The sequence below is a fragment of the Amblyomma mixtum genome, chromosome 8 (assembly GCF_055824585.1).
Source record: "Amblyomma mixtum isolate Tamu chromosome 8, ASM5582458v1, whole genome shotgun sequence".
Taxonomy (NCBI): Eukaryota; Metazoa; Arthropoda; class Arachnida; order Ixodida; family Ixodidae; genus Amblyomma; species Amblyomma mixtum.
The window spans coordinates 65,743,076-65,759,896 of NC_143019.1; the positions used below are offsets into that span (position 1 = coordinate 65,743,076).

Here is a 16,821-nt window from a genome sequence, read left to right on the forward strand (position 1 = left end):
TTGACGGATGTGCATTATCTGTACCTCGCTACGCGCATGCTCTTCATTCCCTTCCTATATATCCCCTGTACTTCAGCATGAATAAACAGTTGGTAGAAAAACAGCGCTCGTGTTGTCTCAGTGTGTCTCTCTTTGTCCCTTGTCTGTTTTTTTGCGCTGAATTCAATTTAACATCACCGACCGCGGTCGTTATTTTCTATCCAGAGTAGTTCATGACATTCTTCGTTCGTGTGACACGCAGCACCAGCTCGCGACAGCTTATCACCCACAAACCAATGGGCTTACGGAAAGGTTCATCCGCACGCTCACCGACATGTTAGCCATGTACGCATAGCCAGACCACCGAGATTGGGACGCAGCCTTGCCTTATGTGACGTTTGCATATAACTCTTCCCTTCATGACAGAACAGGCTACTCTCCTTTCTACCTTTTGTCTTCAGTCCCCACCACTGCTTACGCTCGGGACGCCATCGCCCAGGCCACGCTGGCGCGCCAAATAGCACGCAGTGGGCTCCAAGCCTCTCAAGTTTCCCAGAAGTCCGCCTACGACCGCCGTCACCAGGCAGTCGAATATACCCCAGGATCACTCGTCCTTCTCTGGACGCCGTCTCCCAGCGTCGGTCTCTCTGAGAAGCTTCTTTCTCACTACCGTGGCCCTTACCGTGTCGTGCGCCGTGTCACCGACGTGAACTATGAAATTGGTCCCCTTGCGACCTCACCATCGTTCTCTGGCGCCACCACCGACATCGTCCACGTCTGTCGCCTTAAACCTTATCACGACGCTCATACGTCGCCGCCCTAACACCGAGACGGCGTTTCAGCAGCCGGGGGTCCTGAAGCGGGTGGACGACGACGACAATGAGCGATGGCACGAGTGGGAGGAGTGGAAGACGACAACGAAGTTCGGGCTGTGTTCTCAGTGCCGCTCGCAGCTGTTTTTTTCGATCTGTAAATATTTGTAAATATATTCTTTCTCGCAACAATATTGCACGTTCGGTGTTGAAGCCGGTAACAGATGAGGCCAGTCAGGTTGCTCTAACTCAGATTGATCTTGCGTAGGTCTTTGATAAGGTGCGTCATGAGTTTTTGTTTGCAGTCTTGGAATGTGTAAATATTGGGGATGTATTGCTCAAGGGCATTAGGCTATGCTGCAAACAGTCCCATACAAGGTTGATCGTAAATCATGAGCTTAACAGACCAATTTCACTAACATCGTCTGTCCGACAGGGTTGCCCATTATCATATCTGTTATTTTATTTATATCTCGAACCCCTGTGCATTAGTATCATCAGATTCCAAGCTATTCGAGGGTATTCGCTTGATCAGTCAAAAATTATAATTTTAGTCTGTGCTGATGACGTACCCTTTTCTATTCAGATATAAATAGTGTGCTTGAAGCTTTGCGTTCAGCAGCGCAGTTCTGTGACGTCTCTGGCGCGGCTCTAAATTTGGAAAAATCTAAAGGGTTCTGGCTGGGTTACTGGGGTACGAAACCTAATCGTTTTGGTGGCATTACCTGGGACTCTGATTCCCTATGGTATCTTCCGATTCCCCTTCATCAGGTGCGTAAAAATGGGTCTTATTGGGAGTCAAAAATTCTCTCCGTGAGGCGCCGAACGCAGGCGTGGATGGGTCGGGAGCTCTCGATTCGATGATGATGATGTTCTCAGGCTTAATGGCATATACCCACGGCGGGGATTGGCCAGGGTGCATAGCGGATTTTTGCGCGGGCACAAGTCTGCAACATCTTCTTTGTCGCAAAGCTCGTCTATGCATTGCAAGTGATGCCCTGTGCGAGGAAGAAGGTACAAGCGCTGCACAGACTATTCGCGACCTTTGTTTGGCGCTCTCAATGGGAGCCTATGCGTCGAAACAATTTGTTTCTTTCTCTCGAGTCTGGAGGACCTACTTGGACCTGGTTGACCTTGTTCACTTGTTAGTTCACCAGCTTGTTTCATGGTTTTTCTTCTTCAAAGCTGCAAGCCCCCAATTTCTGCTAGCGATGCTTAGAAGGCGACTGAGTTGTCGCCTGCCTTATCTGTTTGCTTCGACTGGCTAGGGCCGGTAGGGAGAGTTCCCTGAAGGAGGTTGCTGATACCTTTCATTTCCTGACTGTTCGCTTCTCATTGCAATATTAATTTGACCTGTCAACGAGGCAGATGACAAAAAGTACTAATGGAATCTCTATTCCCTGTGCCCATGCATCGGCAGCCTTACCCTGGTTTTATGTATTTGAATGCACTGAAGCGAATTCAGCGAATGCGTATTCAACCTGCTGAAAAATTCTTTTTTAAACTCGGACGTTTCGACTCTACCCGGCAAAGTCTGGCTTCGCGCCAAGGGGACTTTTGTGCCATGGTCGGAGAACTGCCCCCTGTGCGGCCAACCAGAGGCGATTGATCACTGCTTTGTGTGGTGCCGTGATGCAGTGTTTTTCTGGGACACACTGCAACGGACAATCAAAAAGGATATTGAGATCTCACAGTATACGGTTCTTGCATGTCGTGAAATACTCCGGGATTCCGTGCGATCTGTTAACGCCTATTGGACTTTTTAGCCTGTGTAAAAGCCGCATGGATCGACACGCAGAACCACCTCGTTCATCTGTCTCTGAACAGTCCGCCTTGGTGCGGGGGTTTTATGCTGCGCAGGACCGGCCGCCTGGATGGTTGCCGATTCTTGACGCATGTTGTTGAGATCGACGTCAGCGGGTCTCGTTTGGAACCAGCCAGCACACCTGTTTCGAGCAACTTGAGTGTGATTACTTTCGGGCCTGCCGTCATGGGCCGCACGGAGAGGACCCAGGTGACAGCTGATTCCAATTACGGGGTTTGGCCGGTCGGAGTGCAGGACTAAAACGAAGGGGCTGAAGTTTAAGCACAACCAGACCCCTTTTCCGAAGTGCATGCACGTGTCGAACGCCGCCGCCGCGCGCGGAGACGGACGTTATCTTCCCTAATTGCTGTGAGCGTGCCGGGGAACAAAGGGCTTCGTTTCCTGTGGCTCTTTGGCGTGCCAAGCACCGCGACGAGCTGGTGGGCATCATTCGAACATCTCCAAGGACGAGAGACCACTTTCCGGCCTTTTTGTGACATCGCGTTCCGGCTTCGAGCGGCGGGTGTCATTTGATGAATAGCAGATGTCGGTGACCCGCGGGACTTTCGGCTGGCCGGAAACCACCTACCGCAGTCGACTCTACCTCGACGGCAACCTTCTTTCCCTCAGACTCAACATGTGACGGGGGCGTGACCCTAAGTGCGGTGTTGTGTTTGTGCGCACAAGTGAAAGCTCTAGGCCCCTCCCACTCCGGCGTGGGCGTCGTCAACCTAGGGACTTTAGGGAACGAGAACAGTATAAAACTCGACAACGAATGCGGCAGAGTAGTCTCACTTCTAATCACCATGACGTAAAAATGTAAATAAACCCACTCGTAATCTTCCTCCCATCACCCAACTCATTGACTTGACGGCACTCCTGTCCTGATGGTGGGGACGGGTGTCGAAGCTTGACCGCGGTTCCGTCAAGCGAGCAGCAGCAGCAGCAAGCTAGCAGCGACTCCGAACCCCCGTCATAACCAACATTGTGCATGTCTCCCGCAATTTTGATGTGCTGGTGGAGTGCAGTGTACGAAGACACGACAATGTGTGTCTGCATTGTGATTTCCATGCAATAAAGCAAAAAAAAAAAAGACTTCGTAGCGTATTCTACGCGTGCTCGCCTCACAATCTGAAAGATCTTGTTTGAACTCCCTGTACGATTTTTTTATTTGGAGATTCTCGCGTTTCGTGTTACAACGTCGACGACAATTAACGCCAACAACGTCGACACCTGCCTTTCTTCGACACGAGCTCCTCAATGCTGTCGCCTTAACAATAGTAAAAAAAAAAAAAAAAGCCAGCGCTGGGCACGGTACTTCTTTTTCTTTTTTGTCCCAGGCAGAGTAGCATTCCCACTCATGAACATGTCCAAGCAATAGCCGACGCGCGCGCGCCACCTCCACTCCGAGGGAGAGCCTGCCGATCAATGTTTGGCCGACAGCCAGGCGGCGAACCAGCGGCGTCTCCGTTCGCAACTGATGAGCAGCTAGCGAGAGGCGACACCGGCACGCCGGCGCAACGCGCCACGCATCCAGACGGCGCCGCTTTTGCTCGTTGCTTGTCGTCATGGCAACGTGCGCGCTGCGTAGCGCGCCGTTCGCATGCTCGGACGCAGCGCTGGCTGCTCGCTGCTCCGCTTGTTGCTGTCGGGTGCGGTGGTTCCGCTGAAAACAGTTCTGAAACAGCTTTACAGCTTACCTCGTGCGCTGTGTGCGCAGAACTCCATCGCGTTGTGTAAACGCGGCAGCGTTGTGCGTTCGACGGAGGATGCTACGGTCATGTGCATCTGTCGTCTGGTTGGATAGGTAGCGGGTCTGGCACCTTTGTGCCCGCGCTTTCGGCGCGGCTCAAGATGGCGGCAACGAATTGCGGCGGGACGGTCGACTTGGAAACGCTGTGCATGGCGGTTGAAAAACATCCGCTGCTCTACGACCCGGCGCACCCCGACGTCAGGGATTTCTTCAAGCGGGCACAAGCGTGGAAGGCCATCTCGAAAGTCATGAACACTTCCCGTAAGTGCGATGCCTTTGTGTGGTTCAAGTATCAGACGAGAGCGGCCAGGGGCAGTGTATTTTGTAACGACTCTTCCTGGTTCATTCTTTTGTACCCGGGAACTCCGGCTCGGTAGCCGAGCGCCCTAACCACTGAGCCACCGCGGCGGGTCTCATATTTAACGCAAATTATGGGAGTTATATATGTTCTGGTAGAAAGCAACTCGTGCGTCAATTTTACCGCACGAGTTTTCTGCCAGAGGATTAACTTCTTCCATAATGACTTTCATAACTTGCCAGTAATGTCAGAATAAGCAGTACATGTGAGTAGAGTCTGAATGAACGCTGAAATTTCGGCTTGGATGCCCCGTTCCAGATAGTGTCATAAAAAAAATAATTCGAGCACTGAAAATTCGTCAACCGATTCTCAGAAAGAAATCAACCACATTACGGCCCCTGCAAACATCCACACATTTCGTTCTCAGCAACATTTTCGCCAGATTCATTAATATCAATATGATGCATGCAGAGTGGGAATCGCACGAGATGCATAAAAAGTGGCTTAGTGTGTGGAAATGATAAACATGACATTCCATTCTCAGTGGTGGAGTGTGTGATTTAACGTCCCGAAACGACAAAATGCTAAGGGAGACGTCGTAACAGAGGTCTCCGGATTAACCCTGTATTGTCCAGCGCCGCGAATTAGCGACATATACTGCTTGCATGCCGTTTACTCACTGCTACATGAAGCTTGCATAAAACGTTTGATTTCAACTTGTTCTCAGCAGCGCACGCTTTCCGATTAAAATGTGTGACGTCACTCCGAGCAAGCTGTGTGGAAGGGGGCGCTCATGTGCGACTTCCAGCCAGCGTTCAACTATTGCTCGCCTCTCGTTTCGGGACAACTTTTGCGTTGGACAAAAAATTCTTTACTAGTCCCTGTGCTTTCTAGTTTCTCTTCACACAATTCGGACCACGCAGCTGCACGAAAAGAAAATAGATAGATGAAATAACCATAGCTGCTTATTGGTAACATACCGATTTCTCAAATTTGATCGGCGCTAACAGCTGTCATGTTGCATTTTGTGAGGTTTTAACTGGGGAGATAAATACGTTCTCCCCGTTTAACCGCGGCTGACCCAGTTCAAAACCGCGCGGACCCCACCCCGTGGTCGAGTACGCTACCGAGCGCTCGCCGACCACGGCGGGCCTAGCTCTGCGGGAACAAAGTAACGACACACTGGCTGAGACAAACAAGGCATTTATTGCTATAAAAACAATAACGCCAGCTAGCAACAAAATACACTGAGGAATCGAGGACGTCCGACTCACCAGCACGGTTACGAGCGAATGTTCGCCCACGCTAGAGCAAGGGGAAAACTCCCGAGGCCGGACGGGACAGGTTGGCGGGAGCATGTTCCTAGAGTTACTGTATATGCTACTAAATACAGGAACTCTACATGTTCCGACCAGAAGGCGCCCATCGACGAAGAGCGGAGCCGCGCGCGACACGTCCGCGTGCTTTCCCGATGCCGAGCAGAAGAGAACCGTCTCTCCCCCGCGCGCGCGCGCAGCAAAACACGCCATCCGTGGCGCTGGTGTCGCAGCGCCCTCCCCTGTTAGCCAACGTTGCTGTTAGTTAAAGTAACACAACTAAGGAGAGTGCGTTGCGGGGGAGCTAACCACAAGGAACGAGTTGAGGGGGAAAGCGAACCACAGGGGCGAGTGCGTCCCCACAATCTGGAATGTATTAGCTAGCCTAATCTGGAGGTAAGAACTTTTTCTTTGATTCAATAGCAGTTTTGACATTAGAGGCAACCGGGCGTTCTTTTACGTGCGTTGCGTGTAGTTCACACCGGGCCGGGTCGCTTCTGAAACGGCCGACGCGTTGTTGAGCAGGGCCGCTTTGTAAGATCGCGGTTATTGTTTTTTTTTAAACTATTTTTACTGCTAAAGCCACTGAGGGTTCTTTCGACTGTTTTCAACCAGAGATGTTGTCACACGCGAGCACCGCCTGTTTAAAAACGGAGGAATAAAATGCGCGCAAGGAGTGGACGGCAAGGACCGCTCGGCGAAGTGCCTATCACAACGAAATATGCATGCGTGCGACGTTGAACTTCGTGTCCGTAAATAAAGCATTATGTTTATGCTTGCTTATGCGCACGATTTAGGTCTAGCCTCATGGACTGCTCTGCGTGATGTTTCATTTCACCTGAAACAACACTGAAAGCGAGAATGAAGTTGAAAGTATATTAATTGCTTGTTAATTTCCCCCTTTGCAGCGCCATATACATTCTTTTGTCGTGACTGCACCCTGTAACTTTAATTCGTGCCCTAAATTTGCGTTTGTCGCTAGCAGCTCGTGGCCAGCCGCGAAGGGCAGACGCAGGCATCTGCCGGCACGACTGCCTTGATGACTGCTTCGTCGTTTTGACTGACTAAAACGCTAAAGCCAGCCTGCCCATACGGACCTTTGACATCAGCCATAGCTATCGATCGGCTGTTGAAACCGAGACACATGCGAGCAATTATCAATTATTTAGCGGTCACAAGCGAATACCACGTGATGATTCAAGTATGCATCATTTCAAAGATTTATAGCCGAAATTTTGTGTCTAACCCCGCCGCGGTGGCTCAGTGGTTACGGCACTCGGCTGCTGGCCCGAAAGACGCGGGTTCGATCCCGGCCGCGGCGGCTGAATTTCGATGGAGGCGAAATTCTAGAGGCCCATGTACTGTGCGATGTCAGTGCACGTTAAAGAACCCCAGGTGGTCGAAATTTCCGGAGCCCTCCACTACGGCGTCCCTCATAGCCCGAGTCGGTTTGGGACGTTAAACCTCAATAAACCAAACCAAACCGAAGTTTGGTGTCTTTACTCTAAACCCCTTTCCTTGGTCCAACTCGAACGGAAAAGAATCGGGAGTGCGTCGTTCATTTTGTGCTCGTGTCATAGCGCTGGTCATTCTTTGCGATGCCATGCAGCTGCCAACTGCAAGAAGCACTGGCGCAGCGTCCGGGACCGGTTCGTGCGCGAGGAAAGGCTTGCGAAACTGGCGGCGCAGGCGGACGTCGAGGATGACCGCCTCACCAAGTGGAGTCTCTACAGGCATCTGGGCTTCCTCATCAAGTCCCAAAGGCCCCGGTGAGCACACAATCATATCAAGAGAGCTATTGCTGGCCAGGACGCAGTATGCGTAGATCAGACTGCAGCAGGCAACCACATTCCAGTCGTGTGTACCATGTCAGTCCTTTTGCCTTTCGTGATTCCATTACCTGTCAGAACACTATCAGCTTGCCTGGTGCACGATTACAGGATGGCAAAGAATTGTTATACCTCACCTGCTGGAGTGTACAGTCTTTGTCAAAAGTAACCAGGCTGCATGGTTTGCCTCTAGCTTGTATAGTGGAGCCCTTGTGGCTTTCCAAAAGATCGAAACGTATTGGAACGTAAGAAGAACTCCAGTCCTTACCTTTGATTACCATTTCAGCTTCAGGGAAGCTGTAAGGGCTCCACTGTACGTGCTAGAAGCAAACCATGCAGCCTGGTTACTTTTGACAAAGACGGTACATACACATTGACTATTCACCTCGGTGGATCAGTGGTCCGGCTGCTGAGTTAACGGTTTCGATCAAAATGTCACGCACTATACCTGCAGTTTCGGTGCACGTTAAAGAAACCCAGATGGCTGAAACTAAATGGAAGGCTTCCAATGCGGCATGCCTAGACATCGTTGCTTTGGTCCGAAAAAAAAAATCATTATCCCTTGCGACTAAGCATCGAAGGATAAGGACAGGCAGAAGAAAGAAGAGAAGAGACGAAGGCTATTGAGATTCGGTGCAGAACGGCTCGCGAGAACCTCCCGCTTTCCTCACGACCTACGTTCATTCGTCGTGACTCGGGCTATCGACGACGAAGATCGTGATGAAACGATGAATACTGCAGCTTGTGTGCCGTATCTGTGAGGCCCGCGCTGTCGTTCGTATTGTTCGACCGATACTATCTCCATCTAATTAATTTCAGGCACCGGACATTCACCCGTTGAATAAGGACGGCGGCCACTCGTAGGAGATCACTGTTCGTGCAGTCCTGCAGGTTTGCTAGGAACGTGATAGTGCCTGTGCTTACGTTTTAGGTAGTGAAATCCTACGCGTCTTGACGTACGCTACACCGTGAAATGCGTCACATCGGGACCTATGCAGATGAGACCAATTTAAGTCACGATGCTTGTTGGTTAATTGGTTTGGTTTATTGGGGTTTAACGTCCTAAAGCAACTCAGGCTATGAGGGACGCCGTAGTGAAGGGCTCCTGAAATTTCGACCATCTGGGGTTCTTTGACGTGCACTGACATCGCACAGTACACGGGACTCTAGAATTTCGCCTCCATCGAAATTCAGCCGCCGCGGCCGGGATCGAAGACGCGGGTTCGATTGCAGTGTTTCAGTTACAGTAGATCAGCATTAACCACTACATCCCAACTATAGCCCAGCAACGGGTCTAGATGAGGCATTGTATTACGTAGTCGTCCCACATTCTTCCTGCGTCAATTCTGCTCGCTCATTTAGAACAAAGTGGCGAAAAATGAGAAAAGTAAGATTAAAAGAGAGCAAGTGTTGCTGTTTTTTTCTTTAACTGATCACGGAATAAGGTTAGGAAATTCGCAATGCTATAAGTTGCCGCGGCTTTGGCGCGAGATAACAGTGCCTGGAGAACTCTGGGTGAGGCTCTTGTCCCCCAGAGGACACAGGTCATTCCTTCACTTAACATCTGGGTGGAAGAGCTCCCTGTAAAGGAAGTTCAAAGTATAAGAATCCGGGGACTCTTCCTTCAGTCAAACAGGAAGAACACGGAGACATTAGAAAGACTCAAGGCAACAGTCAACATGACAGTGAGGCTAATAAGACGAATTGCCAACAAAATGACGGGAGTGAAGGAGAAAGAACTCTGCAGAATAGTAGAAGCATTTCTGCTGAGCAAGCTTGTATGTGCACTCCCATACCTAAAATTAGACAGCACTAAAAAGCCAAGGTGAAGGCTGTAATTAGACACGCATACAAGGTTGCATTAGGGCTTCCGGACTGTACCTCCACCGAAAGACTCATGGGCTCAGGAGTACACAACGCCCTAGACGAGCTCAAGGAAGCACTCTTAACAGAGCAACGAGGTCGGATTTCCCGCACCAAAGCAGGAAGGGCCATACTTGATCGCCTACGACTAGGCATCGAGCTGCCACCACTGTAGATACCAAGACACAAATACCTAAACGCATCGCTCAGGCAGTACTATAGTCATGCCACTACCTAAGAATATGGATCCTGCTCACCGCGAGGAGAGAGGAAAAGCTACGGCGAAAGCTCTACACAGAACGTACAGCCAACATGAACAAGCGGCATATGTAGATGCCACAGAACACCCACCAAAACAAGCGCTTGCGCTAGCGGCGGTGGAAACGCAGGGCAGACTGATAGTCTCCGGCACTACTAAAACGAGATCCTCAGAAACGGCAGGAGAGGCAGCTATCGCCCTTGCCATCATTAGCACCAACGCTGATGCTATGCTGAGCGACTCAAAATTCGTCATACGCAATTATGCGAGGGGCAGAATTTCTCAGGCAGCAGTGAAATATTGCGTAAGACAAAAAATTTGGCGGGGGCTTAGCTTTGGTTAAGCCTGGTAGGTTGCGAAAGCAAAAGGAACGCAGTGCGTCGCGTCTACAGGTCACGCGCGGCTACCGGCCGCCGCTGCGCGACGACTCGACTTGGTAGCCCATCTGTCACCCTGGCATGACATCACGCTATGGCGTCACTAAGCATGGCATGACGTCAGAGGTCATTCTAAATGTCACGCGTGGCTACCGGCCGCCGCTGCGCGATGACTCGACTTGGTTGCCCATCTGTCACCCTTGCATGACATCACGCTATGGCGTCACTAGGCATGGCATGACGTCAGAGGTCATTCTAAATGTCACGCGTGGCTTCCTGCCGCCGCTGCGCGACGACTCGACTTGGTAGCCCATCTGTCACCCTTGCATGGCATCACGCTATGGCGTCACTAGGCATGGCATGACGTCAGGGGTCATTCTAAATGTCACGCGTGGCTACCGGCCGCCGCTTCGCGACGACTCGACTTGGTAGCCCATCTGTCACCCTTGCATGACATCCCGCTATGGCGTCACTAGGCATGGCATGACGTCAGAGGTCATTCTAAATGTCACGCGTGGCTACCGGCCACCGCTGCGCGACGACTCGACTTGGTAGCCCATCTGTCACCCTTGCATGACATCACGTTATGGCGTCACTAGGCATGGCATGACGTCAGAGGTCATTCTAAATGTCACGCGTGGCTACCGGCCGCCGCTGCGCGACGACTCGACTTGGTAGCCCATCTGTCACCCTTGCATGACATCACGCTATGGCGTCACTAGGCACGGCATGACGTTAGAGGTCATTCTAAATGTCACGCGTGGCTACCGGCCGCCGCTGCGCGACGACTCGACTTGGTAGCCCATCTGTCACCCTTGCATGACATCACGCTATGGCATCACTAGGCATGACATGACGTCAGAGGTCATTCTAAACGTCACGCGTGGCTACCGGCCGCCGCTGCGCGACGACTCGACTTGGTAGCCCATCTGTCACCCTTGCATGACATCACGCTATGGCGTCACTAGGCATGGCATGACGTCAGAGGTCATTCTAAATGTCACGCGTGGCTACCGGCCGCCGCTGCGCGACGACTCGACTTGGTAGTCCATCTCTCACCCTGGTATGACGTTAGAGGTCCTTCTAAAGGTCAAACGTGGCTACCGGCCGCCGCTACGCGAAAGGCCGTTCATGAGCGTAGTATTGCTTTTGCAATAAAAAACTTGGGAGTATTGAGTTGTTATGGATCCCGGCCACACCGTGGTCCCGGCTCACTCGGGGAACCGTGGTAACGAAGCGGCACGCATCAAAGCTGGAGTATTCGTCAGCCGAGCTGGGGTAGCGGTAGCTACCGAGAGTTTCTCGAAGGACAGCCTAGCACCATATCACGTCATTACTGATTATTTTAAACTGGAAAGGAGGATCTTCCCCCTCCAGACAAAACCTTGGACAAGGAGCAGGAGACCACCTGGGGGCGACTCCAGACGCGATCCTTCACGACTCCTCACTTACTATCAAAATTCTGTACCGGTGATTACGACCCGGAATGTGGCGAAATAGCCACTTACGATCACATATTGTGGAACTGTAGAGAGGAGGAACTGGCTGCGACATGTTAACTAGTGCGAATAAAACAGCCGACAGAGGCAGAGAAACAGACGGGACACACTCTAGACGTCAACTGAAGTGTCCCAGCACCAACTAGCCCAACCTTAATTGTATAGAGGAGCCGCCACCGGAATCTCTAAAAGTTCCTACTCTCGAGCAGTGGGAGGCCGTGTTGGTCAGCTCAGACCTGGGCGTTCAAACCCGGGCCATTGAATGGGGTGCTCAGGTCGTTGTGAGGTGATAGCCAGCTAGCACGGATGCATTGACTTTTCCGACGAAATAAATGTTTTACAATGCAACTCCTTCGCTTGATTAACTTAACTGATGGCGATGACGATCAACTTGCAGGCTGTGGAACAGCGCCAGCGACACATACGCTGGAAACGAGGCTGTTGTCAGCGGGCACTTACCGCACGCTCAGCCAATGTACGGTCAAGGCGTCCTGTCGGCTCAGCCAGTGGTCAGCCAATCTCCCCTACAGGTACACTGGATTCTTTCCTGCGCATTCTTTTCGCCTGTCGCGTGGCATGCCTTGCACACTCTTACGAATACGATGGGAAGTGGCGTTCACAGCCCGTGGACGAAACAGAAGAACGGTGTCCGCGCGACAGCAGAGACTAGTGGCGCCACCCGTTTCCTGTCGAAATTTCACATGTTTTGATGCGGACTCGCGCCTCTTGTAACCGTGAGGGCTAATAAGGGAGTAATTACTCACTGACATCCACCCGAGCGCAGCCATACGGCTACAAAGGAAAGCGGTGGTCCAGGTTCGAACCCCGGACCAGGACGAATTTTTCTTTAACTACGAAGTTTCTGAGAAAGATGTATAGCTTTCCTTTGTAGCCGTATGGCTGCGCTCGGGTGGATGTCAGTGAGTAATTACTCCCTTATTACAAATCTACTCCACCTTGGGGGATTCCCCTAAACATTTGACCAACCGTGAGGACTGTGCCACGTTCGTGCCGAACGTTTGACGGAGTGCACTGTTGCAAGCATCATAATTAGTGTTGCCGTGAACACAAATGAGCGTGACTCCTTGAATGCCCCATGCTTCGAAGAGCGATGGCATGCCGAACAGTTCAAAACGGGGGTATTTGCAGATTGTCGCGTCACCTGCGGCGATCAAACCAACTGCTCAGGGCAGGTCAAAAGCTGTAGGGCACCATGCACTGGTTGGTGTCTCTAAGGCCATAGGTGACGCGCTTTCGTCTGCCACCTGCCCACGGCAAAACCACAATTGAGGCAGTGCAGGGGGACATAGGCTGGACATTGTTCGAAGCATGGTAAGCTCAGGATAAAATATTACATGAACGCCTATGAACACTGGACGGTAACACGTAAGCATCTGGGGTATCTTAATGCTAAGAAATAACGTTTACTGGTAGTGGCGGGAAAGGACCAGTAAATTCGCCAGTAAATGAGAAGGAAACCGGGACGGAAAAATAAGGAGCTTTAAACGACAGGTGAAAAACGTAGGGGGTAACAACCGGATAGAAAACGCAGACCTGAATAGAAAATGGAAAAGAAATCGGGAAGGAATCGATCTCTGATAACTCAGTAGGCAGCGACTTGCTCTTTGAAGCGAGATTAGGAAGCCTTAGAACGCGAAGCTACGAAATTAATAAAATAACCAAATGTATTGTAAATCCGTAGAGACAATGGAACATTTTAATAGAATGTGGTAGTATCCATCCAGATACAGGCAGTACGCTGGCTGTATCCATCCAGGATAAAGGCACAGTCACTCCTTGTGACCGTATAGGGTTTAGAGATTAATGTGAATGGATCTGCGGTAGACATTAGCAAAAAGCGATTTTAAGATTGCTGGCTCAAAAGCAGAGAGGTGACATAAAGGATACAAATTCAGGATTAAAAACTGGTCAAACATGAAATCATTAGGATTTATATGTAAAGAAAAAAAAATTGGTGTGGTTTAACTCTGGTTAAACCTGGTCGGTTGCGAAAGCTCGTTTAGCTGCTTCGGCTTCTCGTCGTTTCTGCAGTCGTTCTTCTCGTTGTTCTTCCGTTTCTTGGGGCACGTTGTAACCTCTTTCTTGCATTATTCGTAGCTTGCTTGGCTCTCGCCTTAGAGTTAAACTGTTCTGAAGCAGCGGAGCAACTACTCTGCGTCGGTGACTCCCATGGCGAGACTTCTCGAGGAGCGCGGCACGACCGGCTCCTCCTGGCTGCGGTGGAGAGAGCAAGCTGACGTCACGCGTCGCCACAGCAACGGAGAGGCTGACGTCACACCATCTGTTAGGCGCGGCGGCGGCTCCTCGAGGAGCAGGGGGGTCCACGGACCACCCGACGAGCGGTTAGACCTGACGTAGTATTGCTTTCGCAATAAAATGGCGGATTTATAAATAATACCGAGCATAGTGGCACCTGCCTATAGGGCGCAGTGTACGTAAGCGAATTCGCTGCGTTTGCTCTCCAATTACATTGGTGCCTTATGGGGTCCTCGACACTTTCGTAGAAGTTCCTGACTGCGCAAAGCAATGCGGAGTACTAGCCGAAGTTGCTAAGGGCGTAAAAATATCTCCGTGGCACATTTTATTTTGCTCGGAACAAGCAGCAGTGTGTGTATTTTCCGTGCAGCTGCGGCCCATGCAACTGCAACCCGCCCAGGACCCCGTGTGTGAGGGCTACGACGCGGGGTCGGAGTGCGTAATCCTGCACCCGGACGCCATCACGCAGAGTAAGCCTCGCTCTCCTGGCCATGTCGTGTGTGGGATCTCCGTCCTCTGAGCCAGCGTGCCCCTGCTGTATGTGTCCGTGCAGGTGTCCTGCTGTCAATGGTGAACATTCCATCGCCGGATGAGTTCATCACGCCGGACCAGCCGCTGACGACGTCGTGCCTCGAGAACGTGACTTGCCGCGTATGTTACAGCATTCACATAGGCGTGCGCAAAGGGGGGGGGGGGGGGGGGAACGGGCCTTCTGATAAACGTGGCGAAGGGGACGAAAATTTTGTACGATATTGTTCTCTGCCATCGACTTTGGGCGGTATGCCATCGACTTTGACCCCCCTCTTATGAAGATACTTGTACTTGCCAGTGCATGCATACGCGTCCAGTAAACGCATTAGCTTCATATAAGCTAAGGGACAAGCCCTTCAATGCACAAAGAGTACGCAGTCCACGCTTAAGAAATGCAGTGCTTTTCAGTAGATCTCAGATAAAGAGTGCGGTTAGAAAAGCGGATGGTAGAAGATGATTGGTCCTGAAAATTTCAGTCCTTGTTACGGAAGAACCGCCCTCTGTCGGCCTATAAGCACAAAAAGTCTTAATTGTCTGGTCATCACTGCATATATATACTTCAAGAGGTATAGCTGTTTGTGATAGGGACCCGGTAACTTTAAATACGAAACAACATATTGGAAAAAAAAATAAACATTTCTGCTTGATATGACTGGCCTCCTTCGCTGTAGCTACTGACTCGTTTTCTTTGGATTTCCTAGTTTTGACTCTTTCTTTTTACTTGGACCCATCCTCTTTTCTCCACTCCCCTATCTCTCTACTGGCCCACAGACAAAACTTGTCGGTGCGGCCAGGGTGGCTAGACGAACCCTGGCCTATAGGGACAGAATTGGACGCAGCTGTCATTTCGTGTTTACTAGGGAACACCTTTCTAGCTTTTGTAGCAGTTGTGTAGCCGCCCCAAACGTAAGGCCGTAATGACAACACTGTTGTAAGCGGTAAGTGTACTGAATGCCCTCGGTGAAAGGCAAGACTTCTTTCGTTGCTCGCAGGGTACGACACCAGAGCCAAGGCGACCCTCGCCGGCTCCACGAATCCAGACACCTATCACTGTCAAGCTTGAACCGCCGGACTGTGAGACAGTGGACCAGTCTGAAGGACACTGGGCAGACCAAAGCGCTCGCACTCCAGGGGACAGTGCCACAACGGGCGCGACTAGCGTGCAATCGAGATCGCCTTCGACAAACTTCGACCCGGGGCTGACGCGCGGCAAGCGAAAGTCGACTGGTATCCATCGAGGAAGCAGGTCCAAGTACGCCAGGGAGCGACGTGACAGCCACGGTGACGAGAGCCGCAGTGACAGTGATGACGCGGACGTCGCTAGCAGCACCGATGCCCTGTTGCACGAACTGACCGCGGCGACGGAACAGATGAAGGCTATGGCCGACGGCACGGCACAGTGCCGGTTGCCGCAGCACGTCGATCCCGACGACTATGAAACCATGTACCTGCTCAGCCTGCGCGAACGCCTCAGAAAATTTGGTCCCAGGGAGAAGAGCCTGGCGCTGGTCAGGATTCAGCAGGTTCTGCATGAAATTGAGTTCGGAACGTCGGCATTATGAATTTTACGTTGCTGTAGCATAAAGTACAAATGCGCGCTCTTTCAGTAAACGTTTAATTTCTTTGGAGGAGAAATTCTAGAGGCCCGTGTACTGTGCGATGTCAGTGCACGTTAAAGATCCCCAGGTGGTCAAAATTTCCGGAACCCTCCACTACGGCGTCTCTCATAGCCTTAGTCGCGTTGGGACGTAAAATCCCAATAAACCCAAACCTAAACGTTTACGACGTGTGTATGCAAACATGGAGCAGCACTTGCAGCTATAAATAAACATTGAATGGAGAGTTTTAGGATAACTTTAGCGTATAACCGCTACCGCCAGCTGCGAACAGCGCATAGCGGGTGTACCCTCATCTGCGCATGCTCTTTTAGGGACAGGCGGCAGTGCTATACGCTGTGCTTACGCACATGCTTGATGAGAGCGTCCGGCATGTAAGAAAAAGACTAAGAGGCAAATAAAGAAACCAACTATAACATGCTCAATCGTACTGGTGAACGGAAGGCTGGTTGACTCAGTCACAGTCACCTCTCTAGATATGGAAAGTTTCCGAGACTTTCCAGGTCATCTGCGGCGACAAGCGAAGTAAAATTGTACTGCCGTAGAACAGAAGCTTTAAACCACAGCAATCGTCATACGCAGACGTACAAGTGGAAGCTCCACAAAAA

General features: G+C 51.1%; 2 protein-coding genes across 2 annotated transcripts in view; one reads left to right on the forward strand and one right to left on the reverse strand.

Moving 5' to 3' along the window:
- The window catches only part of ProRS-m (prolyl-tRNA synthetase 2-like protein, mitochondrial), a 72,551-nt gene extending 56,405 nt beyond the window's left edge, over positions 1-16,146 (reverse strand). The window contains exon 1 of the mRNA XM_089558353.1: positions 16,046-16,146. Within this exon, the coding sequence (XP_089414479.1) occupies positions 16,046-16,129 (84 nt within the window). The 5' untranslated portion in view covers positions 16,130-16,146. The remainder of the gene's footprint in view (positions 1-16,045) is intronic.
- On the forward strand, positions 4,203-14,718 carry LOC149332774 (transcription factor Adf-1-like). Its single transcript, XM_089558356.1, has 4 exons — positions 4,203-4,609; positions 7,572-7,731; positions 14,437-14,536; positions 14,620-14,718. The coding sequence occupies exons 1-3, from the start codon at positions 4,450-4,452 to the stop codon at positions 14,507-14,509; spliced, it is 393 nt and encodes a 130-aa protein (XP_089414482.1). The 5' UTR covers positions 4,203-4,449; the 3' UTR covers positions 14,510-14,536; positions 14,620-14,718.
- Positions 16,147-16,821: the final 675 nt, after the last annotated feature.

Excerpts from the sequence above, each read along its gene's own strand:
- LOC149332774 (XM_089558356.1), top strand. The coding sequence starts at position 4,450 with ATGGCGGCAACGAATTGCGGCGGGACGGTCGACTTGGAAACGCTGTGC. Across the intron at positions 4,610-7,571 it reads GAAAGTCATGAACACTTCCC|CTGCCAACTGCAAGAAGCAC; the intron begins GTAAGTGCGATG and ends GATGCCATGCAG. Across the intron at positions 7,732-14,436 it reads ATCAAGTCCCAAAGGCCCCG|CTGCGGCCCATGCAACTGCA; the intron begins GTGAGCACACAA and ends TTTTCCGTGCAG.